At 41.3% G+C, this 17,860-nt stretch overlaps 1 protein-coding gene across 3 annotated transcripts in view; it reads left to right on the top strand.

The window, feature by feature from the left end:
• Positions 1-17,860, top strand: part of APBB3 (amyloid beta precursor protein binding family B member 3) — a 42,347-nt gene that overhangs the window by 6,609 nt on the left and 17,878 nt on the right. For 2 of the 3 annotated variants that reach the window (XM_039326084.1, XM_039326083.1), the window contains exons 2-5: positions 9,527-9,705; positions 13,329-13,405; positions 15,343-15,403; positions 16,560-16,706. In XM_039326084.1, the coding sequence (XP_039182018.1) occupies positions 9,527-9,705; positions 13,329-13,405; positions 15,343-15,403; positions 16,560-16,706 (464 nt within the window). The remainder of the gene's footprint in view (positions 1-9,526; positions 9,706-13,328; positions 13,406-15,342; positions 15,404-16,559; positions 16,707-17,860) is intronic. The other variant, XM_039326085.1, reaches the window with a different exon arrangement.

Genomic DNA, 17,860 nt, shown 5'->3' with positions numbered 1-17,860 from the left:
CCCTGCCAGCCCCTCTGCCAGCCCGGCTTCTCTCCCTCGCAGGCACTCCTCTTGCCCCAGCGCCCGCCCGAGCCGCTTTGGGGGCAGCAGGAGGAAGAAGGGGAGGAGGAAGAGGAGGGCAAGGAAGCCAGCGCCGGACCCCAGGAGGCAGCTCTCTTTTCCTACCTTTGCTGAATCTCTTCCTTCCTTCCCAGCAGCCTGGATTCCGGCGCGCCTTCCCGGCCAGCAGGTCCAATGGTCAGGCTGGCTGGGGATCACAGGGGCTGGTCTCCCTTGGGCTGCGGCTTTCGGGAGGGCTGGCCTGCTCAGCGGAGCCTCCAGCGGGCTGTTCCCAGCAGGGCTCCAAGCCACAAGGCCCTGGCCGCACTTCTCCAAGGGGGTAGGGCACCCAGGCACAGGGCCAATCAGGAGCCCTGCAGGAGGTAAGTCCGCCTGAGAGAGAGAGAGGGGAAGCGAAAGTGCCTCCCTCCCTCCCTCCCTCCCTCTCTCTCTCTCTCTCTCTGCAAATGGTGGAGGAGGCCATGCGGAGACGGATGCGGAGCGGTGTCTCGATTCCTAAGACCATCAGAAATGTGTTTTCCGATGGTTTTAGGCGACCCCTGTGAAAGGATCATTCGACCCCCAAAGAGGTCGCGACTCACAGGTTGAGAACCGCTGCCTTATCATCTTTGTTGCTCTTCTCTGCACAGTTTCTAAGGTCTCAACATCTTTTTTATATTGTGGTGATCAGAACTGGATGTGGTATTCCAAGTGTGGTTTTACCAGTGCAGTAGAAAGTAGTACTATCACTTCTCCTGATCTTGATGCTATCCCTCTGTTGACGTGTTCTAAGACTGCATTGGCTTTTCTGGCAGCTATAGCACATTGCTGGCTGTTACTTAAGTGGTTGTCGACTAGTTACTAATATTGAACCAGGTAGCACCTATTCTATACCTGTACATTTGATTTTTTTTTTTTTTTTGCCTAGTACAGGATCTTACTTTTCTCACTTTGTGGATAGGGTCCACTGTTCAAATCTGTCAAGATCTTTCTGAATCATGAGTCTATCTTCTAAAGCAGGGCTTTTCAAACTTTTCACAGATTGTACCATTTTTAGGACATGATAATATTTGAGTACCACCAGTGCTTAGCAAGCTGCCAAAAATTTGATGACTAAAAAAAGGGGGGGGGATTTTGAGTTTTACTGATTAGATTAATTTGTTGTTATAGAAATGGCTAATTTGTAATATTATAGAAAAGTAAAAAGTTGAGGTTCAATGTTAATGCTTCCTCCTACTGCAACAGAGGAAGTATGTTCTTTTTCCTCCTCACTTTTTTCTCCTTTTCCCTCTCCATTGTGTCCTACTGTTTGCTTTTGTATTTTTGTATTTTATTCTATAATCTAATAAAATATTACAAACTGTAGAAAAAAAGAAAAAAGTACCAGTTTTAATTTCTTTGGTGGCAGTTCCTTTGCTGAATCATTTTCCCTTTGCACTGACAAATGTATGATGAATTTATCCATATTAATATGCACCACTACCAGCTAGCTCAGGGGTCTTCAAACTTGGCACTTTTAAGACTTGTGGACTTCAACTCCCAGAATTCCTCAGCCCTCATGGCTGGTTGAGGAATTCTGGGAGTTGAAGTCCACAGGTCTTAAAGTTATTAAGTTTGCAGACCCCTGAGCTAGCTGATCGGCCCTTCTTCCTCTCTCCCTCTCCTCTTCTTCCTCCCTAACTTCTGAGTTCTCCTTCCACAGTGTAGTAAGAATGCACCCCCCCCCCAATCCTTTCCCTGTACCCTTAAAGACACAGGAATCAAGCACAAAGCAAGAAAGGTTCACAAAATCCTCCCAGAATAAACTTCGGGGGGGGGGGGAGGGTGTTCTTCAAACTGCCTCAAGTGTGTGTCAGTTTAAACAATGTAGCAACTGGAGCCTAAAAGGCTCTGGCAATTGCAAAAAGCGATAACCTTAAATTAAGCCTGTTTACCTATAAAGAAAACTTGCTAAAAGCCATATACAGACTCAAGATAAGGGGGTAAAACTAATTACATTTGTTTAAAGGGATTAAACCTACAGAAGCCAACACTTTGGACTCATTGCTAGCCTTTGTGAAACAGACTAAAATATTCCAATAATCAAAGCACACAAACCGAGCCTCTAAATTACAAAACCCTGTAAAAACTGTATAAAAATCCTTATGGTGACTTCCGGTTTGCCGCCACAGCCCCCATGGAAATTTGGAAGGCAAGCTCCATCTTCGGCATCCATTTTTGCTCCACTGGGGGACCCTGGAAAGGGTTGAAAGTCGCCCTGTAGGGGCGATGAGCAAGGAGGGGACCCCCCGCTTGATTACGGGAGGGCAGCAGCCCTTCTGCTCGAACCAGGGCAGCCTCCAAACTGGCGGAGGAAAGACCGGCCATAGCAATATGTACTGCCAAGCACTTTGAAAGCAACGTGAATGAAACTGGGTGAGATCTGATTTTCTCTTTACCCTAAATACTTTCTCTTTCTGTAAAAACTGCCTGAACTATCTTTCCCCCTGTGAGGAGAGAGGGAAGGGAATTTCTATCCCACCCTCTAAGAGTAGTGGCATTTGTCTACCCTGGGGAATTAAAGCATTAAAAGAACAATTATAATCTAATTGGATTTATATGTTTCTGAAACTTGGGGACCCAAAATTTTCCTATTTTTATTAGAGACTCTTGTTTTTATCTATAAAAAAGAAATAAAATTGGAAAAAGGATTATAAAAAATTTGGACTTTAAAAACCTTAAATGGTATTGGTGACATCCTGTGGTGAGGTTTGGTACTACAACTTGTTATTTCCTGAAAGAGACTTGGCTTGAAGTCCAGACCTTAGATAAGACTTTTCTGACCTTGGCACCACCTGTGAGAGACTTAGCTGTAAGAGAATAGCTGGGAGGCATAACTGGCATACTTGAACTGTGAATGTAAACCTTTACTGACTCTCAGAGTTATATGTGGGGAACTGCCTTCCTATCTCTTTATTGGAGGAATATTGGTCATATATGAGATGTTGAAATACCTCGGATTATAAAATCTTGCTTGATAAACAACTTCTATTAGAAAGACTATTTATAAACATGTGAAAGAGAGGGATGAAGACCAGGAAAAGATTCTTTCCATGTTGAAAGCAATACATGAAACCATTCTTTTAGCTTGTGATAAAATAAGACTTAACATAAAAGATCAAGATGCCAGCTTAGATACACAAACCCAAACTTTGACTACAACTAAAGGATCTACAATGCAGAAGATAACAGAAGAAGTGGGACAATCAAATATTAAGACAGAGGACTCAATTGACCAACAATTGCAGCGGATGGAAAATCCAGAAAAGGAAGTGACAACACTGAAAATGGAAATGACTTTCTATATAAACCAGAAGAAATTTGAAAAAGAAGAAGAACAGATTGAATGGAAGACAAACACATCAGGCCAAGCATGGGGAATTGGAATAACAGGGAGACAACCTAATGACTACAAATAGGCTAGTCCTTCCCAAAAAATGGCAATTAAATGGTCTCCTTTATTTCAAATAATATATATATAATAATAGAGGGAGATCTATTTGACGATCTAAAAGCAATGATATGGAAGCCTAGTTGGCAAAGGAAGAAAGCCAGAATAAGGTTGAAGAAAATTGGTGTTTTGACATTATTAATTAGAGGGTTAAAGGGCAAAGTTGAGATAAGGGGAATTCTGGTCATTAGATTTAAACTACTTGGAAATTAGTTGAAAATAAGGACTCTATCTGTTTAATATTTAAAAATTAGACCTAAAAGGAAAAAGAAAATTAGTTATTATGAATATGTTTGATTTATTGATTAACCCAGGTAATATATATAATGGTTTTGATTTATTAAAGGGGATATTGTATTATTAAGTAGATGATTTAATATGGTGGGAAATAGATAAATTTTAGGAAATAGAACAAGATTATATTCAAATAGATAAAATGTGTATTTTGGATATTAGATTTTGTTATGAATTGAAATAAGGAAAATTTTGGTTACCTAAGGCTTGAAAATTATAAATATCAAAGGTTAAATTGGAATATTGATGAGAAATTAAAAATTGGGTAAAAATAACAGGATATGGATTGTGTATGAAGTTTAAATGTAATTAAGATATGTATAAGCTAAAAATGTATTGATAAATATAATAATGATGTTTTTATTGTTGATATAATAAGAATTGTACTAGCTTGAATACGAGACAGTAAATGTTAAGGGAAAAAGAGAAGAAATATTTGATGTTGCAACTTGAGATTTGTACTAAAGATTTTGTTATCAAACTATTGATTAACCCAGTCACCATGTTGCTTTTTAAATACTTAAATGTGAAATTGGAAAATTAATAAAATATTTTTTAAAAAATCCTTATGGTAATCCATTCAAGCTGCCAGCTGACCAGGAACCCATTGGCTTCTGAAATAAACCAACCTCCTTTCCAACATGCTCATCTCCTGGCTTTTCATTTCATCAGCACTGATTGCATTTTTCTAGCTGGAGAAAACGAATCAGGGGACCTTTTCTTCCAGCAACAGCTGCTTCTTCTTCCCTGTCTCTTTTCCCTTCCTGCCTGCTGAGCTCTCCTTTTACAGCTTCTTCTCCGTCCCTTTCTCTTTCCTTTTTTCTTTTTTTCCCTTTCCCGCCAAAACCACCTCCTTTTATATCCTCTTCTCTCCCCCCCCCCATTTTTCTTCAGTTCACCTCCAGCTACGCGCTGCTTCTGGAAGCACCAATCAGATGGAGCCAATCAGATGGAGTCCTGCCGGGGCTCCTGGGGCTTCTGCTGAGCCCCAACAGTCCTGAAGCTCCAGTTGCCTCTCCCTCAGGCTTGGGTCACTTCAGCTCATTCCCCCCACCCCATTACACTTGTCCAGGAGGGTGGGGAGGGTGAAGCAGCCCCATGCGCCCCGCACCCACTTACCAGGCCTCCCATAAATCAACACTTGTCTCTCCCCACTGGCCCACTTCTTCTGCAGTGTCCCCCGGCCTGCATTTCTCAGTCAGAGGCCTTTCCAGAAGGCCTCTGACTGCAAAATGCAGGCCAGAGCTCCATTCTCAGCTGCAGAATAAAGATGCTCTTTCGGCCGTGGAAGAAGTTGGCCGGCTGAGTGGGGCTGTTGGTGCCGCTGCTGCGACCTGAGTGGAAAAGATACCCCTGAAAATAAGATCTGGTGCTTCTTTTGGAGAAAAAAAAATAAGACTGGCTTTTATTTTTGGGGAAACTTGGTAGTCCTTGACTTAATTGATTTAGTGACCGTTCAAAGTTACAATGGCACTGAAAAGAGCGACTTATGACCATTTTTCATAGTTAAGACCATTGTAGCATCCCCATGGTCACATGATCAAAATTCAGACATTTGGCAACTGACTCATATTTATAGTTGCAGTGTCCTGGGGTCATGTGATCCCATTTTGTGAACTTCTGACAAACAAAGTCAATGGGGAAGCCAGGTTCACTTAACAACAGTTTGATAAATTTAACAACTGCAGTGATTCACTTAACAACTGTGGCAAGAAAAGTCGTAAAATGGGGTAAACTCACAAATGTTTCACTTAGCAACAGTAATTTTGGGCTCAATTGTCGTAAGTCGAGGACAATCTGTATTGACAATTCCCCAAGTTTCATTTTGTCTGCAAATCTGATGAGTTCTTTTTCTATTGAGAGAATTGGGTCTAATACAGAGTCTTGAAGTACTCCACTGCATGCCTTTCTCCATGTAGATGTAATTCCATTGATGACTACATGTTGAGTGCAATTGGTCAGCTAGTTATGATTCCCTCTGGTGGTGATGCTGTCTATCCCACCTTGTTTTATCTTACGAAGAAATAAACTTATTGTCTTTTAGTAGAGATATTCTCGATTTACGGCCAAAATTGAGCCCAGACTTTTGCCCCATTTTACAACCTTTCTTGCTACACCTGTTAAGTAAATCACTGCAGTTATTAAGTTAGTAACATGGTTGTTAAGTGAATCTGGCTTCCCCATTGACTTTGCTTGTCAGAAGGTTGCAAAAGGTGATCACATGACTCTGGTACACTGCAGTCATCATAAATATGAGGCAATTGTCAAGCATCTGAACTTTGATCACATGACCATGGAGATGCTGCAACAATCATAAGTTGAAAAATGATTATAAGTCACTTTTTTCCGTGCTATTGTAACTTTGACCGATCACTAAATGAACTGTTGTAAGTTGAGGACTACCTGTACTAGGTTTCTTTCCTTTGATTACTGTTTCCACCAATTTGCCTGCAGCAGAGGTTAAGATCACTGGCCTTTACTTTCCTGAACGTCTCCCAGCACCTCTGTGAAATGTTGTCACATGGACTCCATTATAGGCATTGATTTGGTAGAAAGGGGGTGAGAGTTCTTTGGGTTTTGCATTTGGGGTTTTATTTCTGTAAGCTGAACCAGTGTCACTGTGAGTGAACGAGGCGGTCATATAAATTTTCTTAATAAATAAAGAAAGAAATCTTTTTCAATGGAAAAACAAGCTGCATATTTTCCCCAAGAAGTCAGCATATTTGAGTTTTTGATAAATTCTCATTAGACACAGACACCCAAACACCTAATATTTCTGAATTCTTTATTGGGATTCATTTGGGAGTCAGTCACTAAAAGATTAATCAATTACATTTTGTTGATTACCCTAGAAGTTAGATCTTTCTGTGCTTGTATTTAATTGAAGGACTCTTTTGACTCTGACTTTTCCAGAACTTCTTCTCATCTTTCTTATCTTCTCCTCTTCTCATCTTTTCTACTGCCTTTCCCTATTGGTATCTATGATTATCACTTGTTGTATCTTATGTTTAATTATTGCAACTATGATCAGTGATATATGACCTATCACAGTGATGGCGAACCTTTTAGAGACCAAGTGCTCAAAAACTGGCCCCTCCCCCACCCCGCCCCCACCCCTGCCTGTCCACAGGGCCATTCACCGCCTCCAGGGCCTGCTGCAGATTGCCCAGGCAGCCCAGCAGTACCATGGCGGCCACGCCCTCTGCCTGTGCCCCGCAGCATCAACTGTATGCGATGGGGCGTGACAGAGTCTTGTCCACGCTGCCTACCTGCCATGTCCTTGGCTGCGCTGCTCCGTGTGGGCCATGCTCGGGGGCGACTCTCCTCCAGGGGAGCTGCTGGTGAGGGGGTTGCGGGGGGGAGGCAAGGCTGGGGCAATGGCATGTGTGCCCACAGAGAGGATTCCGAGTGCCGCCTCTGGCACCTGTGCCATAGGTTCGCCACCACTGACCTATCACTTTGTTGTTTGTATGTACATTGACAGCTTACGCACCAGAGACAAATTCCTTCTGTGTCCAATCACACTTGGCCAATAAGGAATTCTATCTATCTATCTTTTCCAGAATAGCATATTGCATATACAGGTCCATTTGCATGGAGTCCATTCTAGGGCTGATGTACCTAAAACTGTTGTTACTTGGAGGCTGCTTCATTTTATTTTAAGAGCAATCATCTCCACAGGTTGGGGTGTAACCCAAAATTGACCCTGAACATTCTCTGCTGGAATCCTGAGAATGAGTGGAGTGGTCATATCAATAACTACACATAGAATAATTTAAAATGCCCCGTATGTTATAATCATTTGTAAATGCAGGCAGGCAACCCTTATTATCTTGCTAACAACTTGGACAGATAAACAAAGCTGGGGGGGGGGGGTTGCATGCTCATGCACGGACAAACATTAGCAAGTCTGGCTGTAAGTGACTATAATTTTTATGTTAGTGCTGAGCTAGTACTTTAATGGCAGGCTGAGTTATGACAAAAGATGGCAAGATCCAATTAAATTAAATGCAGCTTAGTAATATAGAAAATTATGCAATTGTTTGCAAATGGCATTGGCTCCAGCTAGGGAGAATCAATAGGATAATAAAGGGCTGATTGACATGAGTATTTTTGCAAATTACTATTATTGTCCTTTTTTGACAATCTGCTGAGGAAATACCAGGTTACTTGTTTAGCTTTGCTTTAATCTTTGGGTCCAATGTATCCATTTTTTGAGAAAGGAAAAAGATATAAATACCAGCAGGTTCCCATGAAAGCTATCATTTTTTTGGAGGGGGGTTTTGTAAATTTTCCATGTCAGTGATATGGACTCCACTGTGGCGTTTTTCTTGATATTTCTTATTTTGGCTTGGGGGAAAAAAAGTGAGAGAAGTTGAAGGAAAGTGCCAACCTTCCAGCCCATGTAGCAGCTAGGAAGCCTGTAAGAAGCAACCCTCACCATCCTGACTGAATGTTGCCAATGTACAATAGTGACTGTACTGTAACTGATTGGAAGAAGGAATGATTGGGTTGCGTCTTATTGCAAAGTAAATGTTGGGTTATAGCTACCACACTATGGCCGTTATGAGATTTAAAATATGTCTGTAAAATAAAAATGCCTAACCAGACTGCTTCAAAGTTAAGAGTTAGTCTCCTTGGATGCCTCTGGGTCTTAAAAAGCCCTTCACCATCAAGTGGTCTGAACTACCAAACTAGGAAGAGAGACAGACAGAGCTGTGGTGAGTTATGCATGTGGAGTTACCCAGGTTTTCTGGAAAGGCTGAATATGAATGTATGGGAAAGAGAAGCCCAGTTGATCCTTTGAAAGTGAGATCCTGAAAGAAAAATGAAAAATGAGTGACTGGGATGTATGTTTCCAAAATGATCCTAGAGAAGAAAATGAAATGCAAAATTGGAATGGTTACATTCTAAAGCTCAGACTCCATTTCTGTATTTATTTTCAGGTTGAATTACTTGAATTTTAATGTTATCAGTTTGCTTTTCTGTGGCTTCTGTTAAAATGGAAAAATGATTTGAAATGGCTTCCTTGCTCAGAAGCTATATACTCTCAGTTGAAACCCCTTCTCAAATCATAGCAATCAAGATGGGAAAGCTCCAATTTTTGGGTAAAACCATCTTCCATCTTCCCAAGTCAGCCTATTGGCCTCAGATAAGCCACCTCCAGTGCTTCCCTTGGCAGTGTGAACTGTACTTGTAGGCATGGCTGGGCATTTTAAAAGATTAACCATGGATGTCTTGATGTAAGAGCAGCTGTATGTTTTGGATGGTCTTCAGGTAGAGCTGGGATGATTGGAGATAAGGATAAACAATATGTCTGGTTTTTGTATTGTATCATTTAAAGCAGCTTCCAACTGGCTTTCAGTTTCTGTGATACAATCATGAGTAGTAATTTTTAGATTTAGCTTGTTAGGGGACGAAACTATAGACCAGTGTTTCTCAACCTTGACAATTTTAAGGCATGTGGACTTCAACTCCCAGAATTCCACAGCCAGCATTGCTGGCTGTGGAATTCTGGGAGTTGAAGTCCACATGCCTTAAAATTGTCAAGGTTGAGAAACACTGCTATAGATATTGGTTCAGCTTTCATTATGAATTTCCACAGCTCTTAGTAACACTTTGATTTACTTTTCTTCTCAATATTATCCCAATGGTTCAAAATTAAACTTCCATTTTTATCATCAGCTTATCTTTTCTTTTTAGATAACCTGTGGAATGACCAAAATATAGAAGGAGAGCTCGATCTTCCTTCAGGATGGAGGAAAATCCATGACTCTTCTGGTTCTTACTACTGGCATGTGCCCACAGGAACCACTCAGTGGCAACACCCTTCTCGTACTTCTAGTCTGGGTCATGCTGGGGAAGCTGCATTTCCAGAAACGGTACTCTTTGACATGCTATCAGTTCTATTACTATTTACTAGTCCTATTACTAGTCCTATTTCTATCGGTCCTATTACTATAAACTGGTTATGGCATATGTCACACATGTCACAAATGACACGCCATGTCGTTTTTGGTGACATGCCTGGGGCTGCATAAGAAGGTGGTGTACTGTTCTGCAGCCTCTGCAGCCTCTGGAGCCTCCAAAAAGGACCTGCCTCAGCTAAGCCTCCCAAGAAAGCAGAACTCTTGAAACAGGTATTGTCTTCAAAGAAACCTTTATTAGGGACTAGTGATAGCAAGCAAAACAAGGCCAGATCTGAGAAAAACCCGCGCAAGCAGTATATCAAAAGCAGTATTCATAACTCCTCCCCCCAGGGTCCCAGGGTCCATTTGAATCCCAGCCAATCCAGAGGTGGCATATTGTTTTAGTAACTGGCGCTTTCTGCGAGCCCTCTCTTAGATAAGGGTGATGTTATTCGGCTGCATTCCTTCTCCTAGGGAAGGGGCAAAGTGGCAAGACAGTGCAAAGCACCCCCAAAGCATCCCCCCTCCCAACAGAATGGCAGGCCCCAAGAAATGGTTACAAAAGCATGTATACTATAGGAAAAGAAGCAATACATTTCTTTGGGGATCTGACAGTGTGAGAACGGGGAGTATTTTCCCACTCCTTTTGGAGGCTGCAAGACAATCATCATCACTGTTATAAACCATATCATCATTCCCAGGGCTTTTTTTCTCACAGAACGGCCAGAACGGAGTTCCAGCACCTTATTTGGATGGAACCTTGTAGGGTAGGCAAGGCGGGTTGTATGATGTGTGTGAGTTCCGGCACCTTTTTTTTTAGAAAAAAAGCACTGATCATTCCACTCTGATTGGGTTTACAGCAGCATGTGGTTTACTTGAACTGGGACTAGTTGTACTGGATAATCTCACGTATTGTGGTTTGTAAATTACGAGTTATTAGTTAATGTTATGTGTGAACCCAACCATTTTGACTTACTCGATAAACTGTTAAAACAAACGATAGCTTAGGACTGCTTGTATATCAGCCCTAAGCTATGGTTTGTTGTTCACCAGTGGGGACTGATTCCACCCTAGGTCTGACCTTTTGTTGATGTGTATCAATAAATACAAACAGAAATCTTTTACAGTGGATAGAAATTTGAAATATTACGGAAAATAGCACATTAATTCAGCTCTCCCAATGGTTCTGCATGATCTCCTTTTTTTCCTAATGAGAAAGAAAGAGATTTCTGGTTTTCAAAGCCAAAATCATCTATCATCTTGAGGGCATAACCTGAGTAGAGCAATTCAATCACAGTTCAAAACTATGTTCAAAAGAAATAGAATTATTATTTTAATTTCATTTGATTATATTTGTTTGACCCATTACATTTTCTGTTATGGAAAGGAGTGGGATGGGATGGGATGGAATAGATTAGTACAGAACAGAATTCTTTATTTGGCCAAGTATGATTAAACACACAAGGAATTTGTCTCCGGTGCAGAAGTTCTCAGTGTACATGCAAAGCAACAGAATAATAATCTCAATCATCATAATAATACCAATAAGAGGGGTAATGCAGTTCCCATTACAGGTAGTCCTTGACTTAATGAAGGGTTGCTTTGTGACTGTTCAAAATGGTGAGAAATGTAAGGTCCTGCATTTAGACAGGAAAAATCAAATGCACAGGTATGGAATAGTCAGATCTTGCTTAACCGTAGTAACTATGAGAGGGATGTGGGTGTCTTAGTGAACCACTGCTTAAGTAACAGCCATGCAGTCCTAGGCTGCATTAATCAAAGGACAGCATCAAGATTACAGGAAGTGATAGTACCACTTTATACAGTACTTGTGAGGCGACACTTGGAATACTGCACCCAGTTCTGGTCAAAAAGATACTGAAGCTCTAGAAAGAATTCAGAGAAGAGCAACAAAGCTGATAAGGGGTCTGGAGGATAAATTGTTTGATGAATGGCTAAGGGGACTGCCCTAAATGAAGAGAAGTCTAACTTTTCTTCCAGTACTTGAAGGGCTATCACAAGAAGAGGCCATTGATTTGTTCTTACAGCACCTGAGAGCAGGAGAAGAAGCAACGGGTGGAAGCTCATCAGAGAGAGATCCATCCTAGAAATAAGGAGGAGTTTTCTCCTTTATGATTAATCAATATAACATTATGGATTTCACTTAATGACCATGGTGGTTTACTTAACAACTGCCGCAAATAAAGGTCTTAAAATCGGCATAGTTATATGACCTATTTGATATAAAATATAATCTATTTTACAACTGTAACTACTTATGATCATAATGGTCCAACTCCATTACAACTATAACTCTTTGGATATTCTTCTCTTTGTAAGTCAAGCATTTCCAGGTAATCTTATGCACAATTGCATGGAAGAAGGTTTTATTGAATTCAGTTAGGGTATTCTGTAAGCCCTTGAAGTTTTCTTGGCAAGGTTTTTCAGAGCTGGTTTGCCACTGCCTGCTTTCTAGGACTGAGAGAAAGTGACTAGACCAAGAGAACCCAGCTGAGGTGCTAAGGTGGGATTAGCACTCACGGACTCCCAGGTTCTAGTCTGGAGCCTTAACCATTATACCAAACTGGCTCTCCCCTCTACCTTATTTATAGGGTAAAGGTAAGAACAACCCATAGAAAATAATGGAGATATCCTGGATGTTAGCCTCCCTGTAATAGACAAAGAACTTGGAAAAAAGGAACTTTATTGTTATACATGTTGATAGTAGTGCTAATGCTTAATGTGCAAAAATGGAAAGATATATTAATTCCCACAATGGAAGGTTGGTTGGAGAAACTGATGAAACAAGTGGAGATAGCCAAATTAATTGTTTTGGTCAAAGAAAAGAATACATCTAACTTTGTTTCTACCTGGAAACTATTTCTGGATTTTGTGCTTGAAATAGAAAAAAAAATGAAACATTGACTTTGGGATTTACTGATTACATGGGGTTTTTTGTTATAGAAATGGCTAGTATATACTGAGAATGCAAAGTAAAAGTTGAGGCTGTAATGTTATTATGTTCATTCTACTCCACTAAAAAGAGTTGGAAGTTAATGCTCTTTTTCTTTTTTTCCCCTTCACCCTACACTTCTGTCTTTCCCCTTTTCCTCTTTTCCCACTATTTTCATTTTCATTTGTACTTTACACTGATAAGTTTAATAAAATTATATATAAAGATTATGTATAAAATACACCTGAAGCGGTAAAAGAGGAAGTAAAGAAGGAGAATATATAAAATATGAAGGAAAGCCATTGATCACCTGTTGCTTCCTTTGGTCTTTGATATTTCTGGAGAGGATAGACTAAGTCATAACTTAGAGAGAATAATTCTCACATAACATTCTGCTCAGATGATCCCTATAATAGTATCCTAATATTTTCCTGATAAAAGAACTATCAGGAGAACTAGTGTAATATAGTAATCCCGTTGCTGGACTGGGCAACTGTGGGGCAGTCATTCTCTCTCAGTCCAGCCTACTTCACAGGATAATGGAGGGGAAAACTGGAGCAGAACTGTCTTGAGTCGTGAATAAAAAGTGGGACATTAATCTCACAAATAAACAAGCCTGAGTTTATTTTCTGTTCTTATGCAGGGCCTTCAATCTGCTGGGGTTAGTTGTGTGGCAACAGAGGGACTGATCCCAAGTCCAGTGACTTCATTCTCCAAGAGGTAGGCTTGTTAATGCAAGCCCCTTAATATGAGCTGCTAGGTGCAGGCAGTCCTTGACTTACAAATGAGCCCCAGATTTCCATTGCCAAGCAAGACAGTCATTAAGTGAATTTTGCCCCATTTTACAATCTTTCTTACCACAGTTGTTAAGTGAATCACTGCAGTTGTTAGATTAGTAATATGGTTGTTAAGTGAATCTGGCTTCCCCACTGACTTTGCTTGACAGAGGGTTGCAAGGAGTGATGACATGACCTCAGGACATTGCAACTGTCATAAATACATTCAGCTACCGAAGCAACCGAATTTCAATCACATGACTGTGGGGATGCTGCAACAGTCATAAATGTGAAAAACAGTCATAAGTCACTTTTTTCAGTTCCATTGTAACTTCAAACAGTTCAAACTAAAAGAATGGTTGTAAATCTAGAACTACATCTCAAGGAAAGAGATGGAGATCCTGTACATAATCACTTTCTTCTATGATGATCTCACAAGTAACACGGATCATTTTCCCAGATGCCCAAGGAAGTAGTTATAGTTCCTTTTCTTTGTTCAGTCTTTTTCCTGATTAAAAATGATGTCCATCTGCTCCTACAGGTAGTCCTCGACTCACCAACAGTTGCTTAGCAGTGTTCAAAGTTATGAGGGACCTCCCAAAACCTGATTTTGAAGTGACAGCTGCTGCTTGGCAATCTACCCACCCTTATGACCAACTTCAGGAATGCTGCAGAAATCCACCCACCTCATTCCCCTCATTTCCCCCCACTGGGTCCCCACAGCCCTTGGGCCTGCTTCCCACCTCGCTGTGTCCCACACCCGCTTCCCAACCCCCAGTAACCAATCAGTCACAGTCACTTACCTTTTACTGTAGATCTGCTTCTGGAAGCTGCTGCTGCACTGCATGGCTTTCCTACACACTGGAAGACATGTGGCTCCATCCTAGAAATGGTGCCAATTTGCGACTGGCTGTAATGAATTGTGGCCACTCCAACATGGCATCCCCTTCTGGGATGGTACCATGTAGCCTAGGGAGGCTGAGGGGCAGAGCAATCCCACCATGTAGGAAAGCCACGTGGTGCAGCGGCTGCTTCCAGAAGGAATTATATAGTAAAAAATAAGTGACCAATTGTGTCTGGGGATAGGAAGGAGGATGTCATTAAGGGGTGGGAAAGCAGCTCCAATGCCTATGGAGGTCCAGTAGGGTGGGAAAGCATGCCCAAACTTATGGGGACCTTGAAGAGTGGGAAGCGGTGCAGAGAGAGGGGGAGGCCTTGTGAGGACCAGGGCAGACCATGTGTGAGCTGGGGAGGTGCTGTAGTGAGGGCTTGGGTTTGTGCTAGGCCTCCCCCACCTCTGAGGCACCACATGCTCTGCTTAATGACCCACATAGTCACTTAACAGGGAGTAGGGATAAAGGTCATTAAGTGAAGTAATTACACAGGTGCCTCACTTAATGACCATCACAATTTGTGACTGTAACGGGCAGGCTCCATTTTGATGACTACCCGTATTCATATAGGCATTTATTGCTGTTCTAGTTCAAAGAGAAAACATTTCAGTTACAAGATCTGTTAGTCTGTCCCCCGCAAAAAATATTTGGCCACCTCCAGTAGAAGTGCTGGTTACCATTTTGAATAAAATAGAATGGCATGCTAAATACAGATAGTCCTTGACATACAATAATTCATTTAGTGACCATTTTAAGTTACGACAGCACTGAAAAAAGTGACATGGCAATTTTTCACACTTACGACTGTTGCAGCATCAAAATTCAGATGCTTGGCAACTGACTCATATTTATGACGGTTGTAGTGTCCCGGGGTCATATGACAAGCTAACAGTGATTTGCCTCTCATTTGTTCTGAGCATGAACAGAAACTTGTCTCATTTACCTGAGAATTCCTGTATTGCCACTTTGCTTGTTTTCCCTGTTGCAGGACATCACTGGCCTGGCATGAGGAGGATCTTCATCGGGGCAACCCAGAACCTGTCTCCAAGGTACAGTCTGGGGTAGTGGGGGACATGAAGTCATTCAGTTCAGCTTCTTGACCGAGGGAAAACCTTTAGGATAAGTAGAACAAGTTTAGTATTGTTCTTTTAAAATGTCATGGACTTGCCCTTCTTTGAACTTGCCATGAAATGCCAGGGGCAACCCAATCTTTATAAACACAAAGAACTTTCATTTTTGTGGAGCAAGATTATATTGCCCTTTAGTATTGCTCTGCTAATGGAATCTCACTTCTACATTTCATAATGCATCCTTAATATCCCTGACAGCATACTCAGTTCGGTACTGCGCATGACCAATCAAAAGTATGTCAGTGGGACATGTTGCTTGATAAGCTTAGAACTGCAGTCTTCTTAACAAGTTTTGACAATTCTTTGTTCATATAAAACACCATGTAAAGGAGAGAGCATATAAAATAAACACTGTAATACAAGCTAACAAATTACTAAAAGACTTTACTTTAGTGTAAAGTATACAAAAAGATAAAGTATATAAAGAAGTTGGAAGAGGTATTTATTTTGTCTATGGAGATTTTCAGCCATCCAGGTCATAGTTATCCAAAAGATGCTTTTTTTTTTCACAAGGCAACTGGACTTTCTTGTTTTTCTTTGACAACGTTTTGCTTCTCATCCAAGAAGATTCTTCAGCTCTGACTGGATGGGGGGAATAGAAAAATTTATACTCCTTGCAGATAGCTGTTCATTTGCATTCTTTTAGTGAGCCGTTAATGCTACCTGGAGGCTTATCTATGTCTTCAGGTTCACCTGAGTGGTGCAAATGGGTGTGGAGCCTTCTTGGAACTGTTGAAAGGACTGTGTTGTAGACTTGAGATAGATGATGTCGTATCCCCCTCCCTCTGTTGAGGGAGGGCTGTTCAATTTTGATATACTGCTTTAAAGACTGGATTTTGGAAGGAGTTAGCAATGGATACAATGGGGGCCTCCAATTAAGGCTGGAAATTGGATTGGGAAAGCAATCTTTTTCTCTATATACTGTAGCTTGGGGGTCCATAACACATAAGATTTGTTAAATAGCTGAAAGAGGGTTGGAGAATCCTAAGCTATGTTTGATGCCTATTGATGTTCGTTCTCTCCCTCTCCCTCCCTCCCTCCCTTTCTCCCTCCCTCTCTCTCTCTCTCTTGCCAGTGTTTCGTTGTGCGCTCCTTAGGATGGGTTGAGATTCCTGAGGAGGACTTGGCACCAGGCAAAAGCAGTATCGCAGTAAATAATTGCATCCAACAACTTTCCCAAAGCAATGGTGACAGTTTTGGCCCTGCTGATAGATGGGGTGAGGTGAGTGCCTAATATATACAACCTGAGGGAAAAAGATCTGCTCCTAAGATCTGTTTTCTCTTGCCAAATTCCACTGTCCCCCTTTTGGAATGTAGCCATTAATTTCTTGGACACAACTATTCTGGGGTTTTCTTTTGTCTCTTGGCCTGGATGAAGGCTGGCACCAGAGGGTGTTTTCATTCCTGTTTTCAAATGTGTTTCTTCTCTTCTACTGTAGGCTGATATCATTACATTTGACTAATTGGCTCTAGGGCATGTTGATTTTCCAAATTGGGCTTTATTTTCAGTTTCTATCAATTCAAAAACCATAGCCTTGAGAACAGAAAGTCAAACTAGTAAGTTAAACAAAATGACTCATACCCCCAAAAATCGCAGTGGGGTATAGCCAAGAAATAAAAACCTGTTTGATGTTTTACTATTTAATCAGCTGAGCAATAAAGTATGGGCTGGCACAGCCTCTTTTTCAAAAGCATATATGGCAGCAGAGGAAAATTTTATGAACTACTGGGCATTGGGAGAATTTGACATGTCCAAGCCCACCTCCCTAAGACATTAACTGAGGCTGTCAATGCAGCCTGCTTCTTCCTTAACAGAAAATTCACCCCAGCAGAAAGCCTAGAGTGTTTGAGTATGGCAGTCAGAGAAACAGTTGCAAGTTTGTAGAGTTGGAGATAGAGAAAGTTGGAGATGGAGAAAAGATTGGAAGCCAGTGGAATGGCTGAATTGAAAGAAAAAGTAAGCAACAGTTTTCCCCTGATCAAAACCAATTAAAGTGTCTATAGCAGAAGCAAGCAACCACAACAATCTGATGCAGACTTAGAAAGGACATCAAGGGATGAAAATAAAGCCCAGGTCCTAAATGAATCTCAAGGCAGGAGGCAAGTAAACAAATGGGCAGGTCATGCATTGCTCCAAACCCTTGAAAATCCTGAACTAAACTCCGGAGGACTTCTGGTTTTTCATTGTAGTGACGCGGCCGAGAGATTGCGGGGCTCTGCACTTCACAGCTGGTTTCGCCCTGCCAGGGGACCTTAAATGGGTCTAAAGTCACCCTGGAGAGGCAACAAAGAACTGTTCATAAAGATAAGAACTATATGAGACTATGGTGTTTGGAACTTAAGACTGGTTGGTTTTATGAAAATGGAGGTTGCATA

Source organism: Crotalus tigris, unplaced genomic scaffold, assembly GCF_016545835.1.
Source record: "Crotalus tigris isolate CLP2741 ecotype Arizona unplaced genomic scaffold, ASM1654583v1 scf7180000024339.11422700, whole genome shotgun sequence".
NCBI lineage: Eukaryota > Metazoa > Chordata > Lepidosauria > Squamata > Viperidae > Crotalus > Crotalus tigris.
This window is presented reverse-complemented; position numbering and strand designations above follow the sequence as displayed.